At 32.2% G+C, this 2,983-nt stretch overlaps 1 protein-coding gene across 1 annotated transcript; it reads right to left on the reverse strand.

Moving 5' to 3' along the window:
- On the reverse strand, positions 7-1,981 carry LOC107608923 (DNA-directed RNA polymerases II and IV subunit 5A-like). Its single transcript, XM_016310709.2, has 4 exons — positions 1,805-1,981; positions 1,112-1,514; positions 566-679; positions 7-431 (listed from the first exon to the last, which is right to left on the reverse strand). The coding sequence occupies exons 2-4, from the start codon at positions 1,496-1,498 to the stop codon at positions 306-308; spliced, it is 627 nt and encodes a 208-aa protein (XP_016166195.1). The 5' UTR covers positions 1,499-1,514; positions 1,805-1,981; the 3' UTR covers positions 7-305.

The raw sequence follows: 2,983 nt of genomic DNA on the forward strand, positions 1-2,983 counted from the left end.
TCATTTTTTTTACACAAAAAAAAAAAAAAAAAGATTGCTATGTATGTATTCTTGTCCATGCTTCTCACAAGTATCTATCAGTATACAACCTAGTGCAGATGTACTACTACATATAAACTCAGCAAATGTAGAAGGAAATTCCCATGTAACATATCTGTAGGTATGTTATGTTCTTTTTTTACAAAAAAGAAAAAAAGATTGCTATGTATGTATTCTTGTCCATGCTTCTCACAAGTATCTATCAGTAGACAACCTAGTGCAAATGTACCACTGTATATAAACTCTGCAAATGTAGAAGGAAATTCCTATACAACATATCTGTAGGTAACATATCTGCCTGCAGTCTCGCTTGGCTTGATTATCTTGACAACTTGTCCGGGCTTCAGTCCGTAATATCTTGCAACAGGGTCATCCACCTGGATTTTAGGTAGCTGAGGCAGCCCCATAAAAGAATATTAGGATTCAAGCAGCATTTTTAGAGTGATATCCTGATCACTGAAACAGTAGACAGCATTTTTATCTTCATACAACAAAGGTTAGCTAGAAAGTCAAAAATTAACATTACTTGAATCCCTTCCACAGTGTATTTCTCAAGCAAAGCGTTCTTTTCTGCATCGGTGAGTACTTGATGTACAGGGACAAGGTGGTGCTCTGTTACGTTGAACAGAAGTTCGTTTTCCTGTATCATCAACGGGTATTCTTATAAAACGAAAATGCATATGAAGCAGTAAGCTATAAAGAATACAAACAGACCAAAGCAACCATATCTGCAGCACCGAAACCTACTAACTACGAAAGACAATGGAAAAAAAAAATTGAAAATCTTAACCATTTTAAAGTATAAATAAAGCACTATGTATTTTGATTTTTGCACATATATCTCTTGGTAAAAACTTCCAATCACAAGATCAAAAGTAAAGCATATGGATAATCTGAACTGTCATTAATTATCCCTATGCTTATAAAACTAAAAAACATAAAAGAACAAAAGTTTCTAAGTATAAAATCCTATGATTTATTTAACAATGACTAGTGTATTCCAAATTCAATACAAACTATTGCAGATACTGAATATCAAAATTACGGGGAAAAAAAAAGCAGGCAGGAAAACCTGGAAAACGTCCCAGTGAAATTGGGAAGAAATTTCAGTGATACTTCTTTCGGCAAACTCTGTTATCTTCTCTTGACAAACCAAGATTGCATTAAAAACTTTCTGAGAGTGCATGCGCTTGGTGTAGGCTTTTATTTCTCCGACGCCAACCTTGCGCTTGCTGGGGAAGAAGACATAGATCTGCTCAGAAGGATTGTCTTTCTTGCATTTGTTGATAACAAGATCTTCCCTATCCTTTCCCACGAAGTTGTCAAATTCTTTCTTGAACTCTTCTATAGTATTGTTGATCTCAAGATCACTAACGAGGTAACCCCTATCCCTCAGCATTTGCAGCACCGTCTTCCTGATTCTATAGAGGTTCTTGATTTCATCTTCGGACAGAACCATCCTTCTTCTTCTTCCTCTATCACCAGCAAACAAACAACGAATTATAAAGCACATTGCAGCAAACATAACGTAGCCAGATTTTTGAAAATGTTCAGAAAGAATTCCCAAAATGCAGAAAGAAAAAAGGGGAAAACTGTTCCTGCACAATAACTATTAACGAATACGATAATTTGAGAAGAATGTAAATGGATTATACCAGAAACAGATAAATCTTTCATCAATAAATCACTCAAACCCTAAGTAAGCAAAAACTTCATAATTAAGTTAACAAATAAGGATGAAAATGCAAATGCAAATGCGTCTTACCAAATAGAAGTGTGTAACGCTAAACTGTACGGTGGAGAAGCCAAGCCACAGAATGCGCAGAGGTATATGTTGTTGCTGAGAGAGAGAGAGAGAGAGAGAGAGAGAGAGAGAGAGTTATTGAGTCTGTTAATAGTTTGTTAAGCTTAAGTATCATAGTTTGTTAGAGGTTAGTGAGTTAGTTAACCCTTTCAGTTACGGGGTTTAAGAAGGGTTTTTTCTTTCTTTCTTTCTTTCTGGGGAGAGCAGAATTGGAGAAATGTTTTGGCGGGAAAGCAGGGGGCGTAGTGTAATTTCACAATAACAAGATAACGCTATAATAATCTGGATAATTTTTAGTTAGAGTTTTTGAGTTACAATTATGTTTTTTTTAATGCAGTTTTATTAGCAAAATTTTCCAAAATGCAGGAATTTTGATGGAAATTGTCTCAAATAGAAGGTCAAAACTCGTAAATTTCAATCTCTCCTAACGTCACGATTATATTCTCGTCATTCTCCTTTTCACTAGTGCGTGATTGTATATTTGTATGTTGTAATAATTTTCTATTTTTTTAATTTTTTATTAAAATTTTTATATAAATGATCAATATAAAAAAATGAAAAATGGAATTCGAGAGAATGCAAATCCACATGAAATGAGAATGGGGCAATATTCTCCCATAACAAAGATTGGAATGGGCACAAAAACAAATTCAGGAATAGAGACGGAGCGGGAAGATATCTCTCGCTCCCACCATAACTTGCTCTGTTACCATTCCTAATAAATAGAGTTTAAGCTTGTTCAACTAATATTTTCAATTAAAATTGTATATATCTATTTGTAAAAATAGAAAATACATGTCTAAAAATATAATTATTAATTTATTTTATATTTAAATTATTTTTAAATAATAAAATAAAAACATATATTTCATTATTAAAAATACTAATGTCAAAATGATATTTATTATAAAGAATATAGACGTAACGAGATTGACAAAAATATATTGCTATCACAACAAAAAGTGGTATTTTTCTATACTTAAAATTTTAAGTCAATTTTAAAACTCTATACCAAGTTGTTTTACCAACAGAGAATTTAATCATTTTGTTTTTTTTTTGGTGACTTAATCATTTTGTTATTTGACTGTGGATACCTGTGTTATGAAAAAAATAATTATTAATTCAATATCTAAAAAATTT

This window comes from Arachis ipaensis, chromosome B07 (genome assembly GCF_000816755.2).
Source record: "Arachis ipaensis cultivar K30076 chromosome B07, Araip1.1, whole genome shotgun sequence".
Taxonomy (NCBI): Eukaryota; Viridiplantae; Streptophyta; class Magnoliopsida; order Fabales; family Fabaceae; genus Arachis; species Arachis ipaensis.

Excerpts from the sequence above, each read along its gene's own strand:
- LOC107608923 (XM_016310709.2), bottom strand. The coding sequence starts at position 1,498 with ATGGTTCTGTCCGAAGATGAAATCAAGAACCTCTATAGAATCAGGAAG. Across the intron at positions 680-1,111 it reads TTCACTGGGACGTTTTCCAG|GAAAACGAACTTCTGTTCAA; the intron begins GTTTTCCTGCCT and ends TTGATGATACAG. Across the intron at positions 432-565 it reads ACACTGTGGAAGGGATTCAA|CTACCTAAAATCCAGGTGGA; the intron begins GTAATGTTAATT and ends GGGCTGCCTCAG.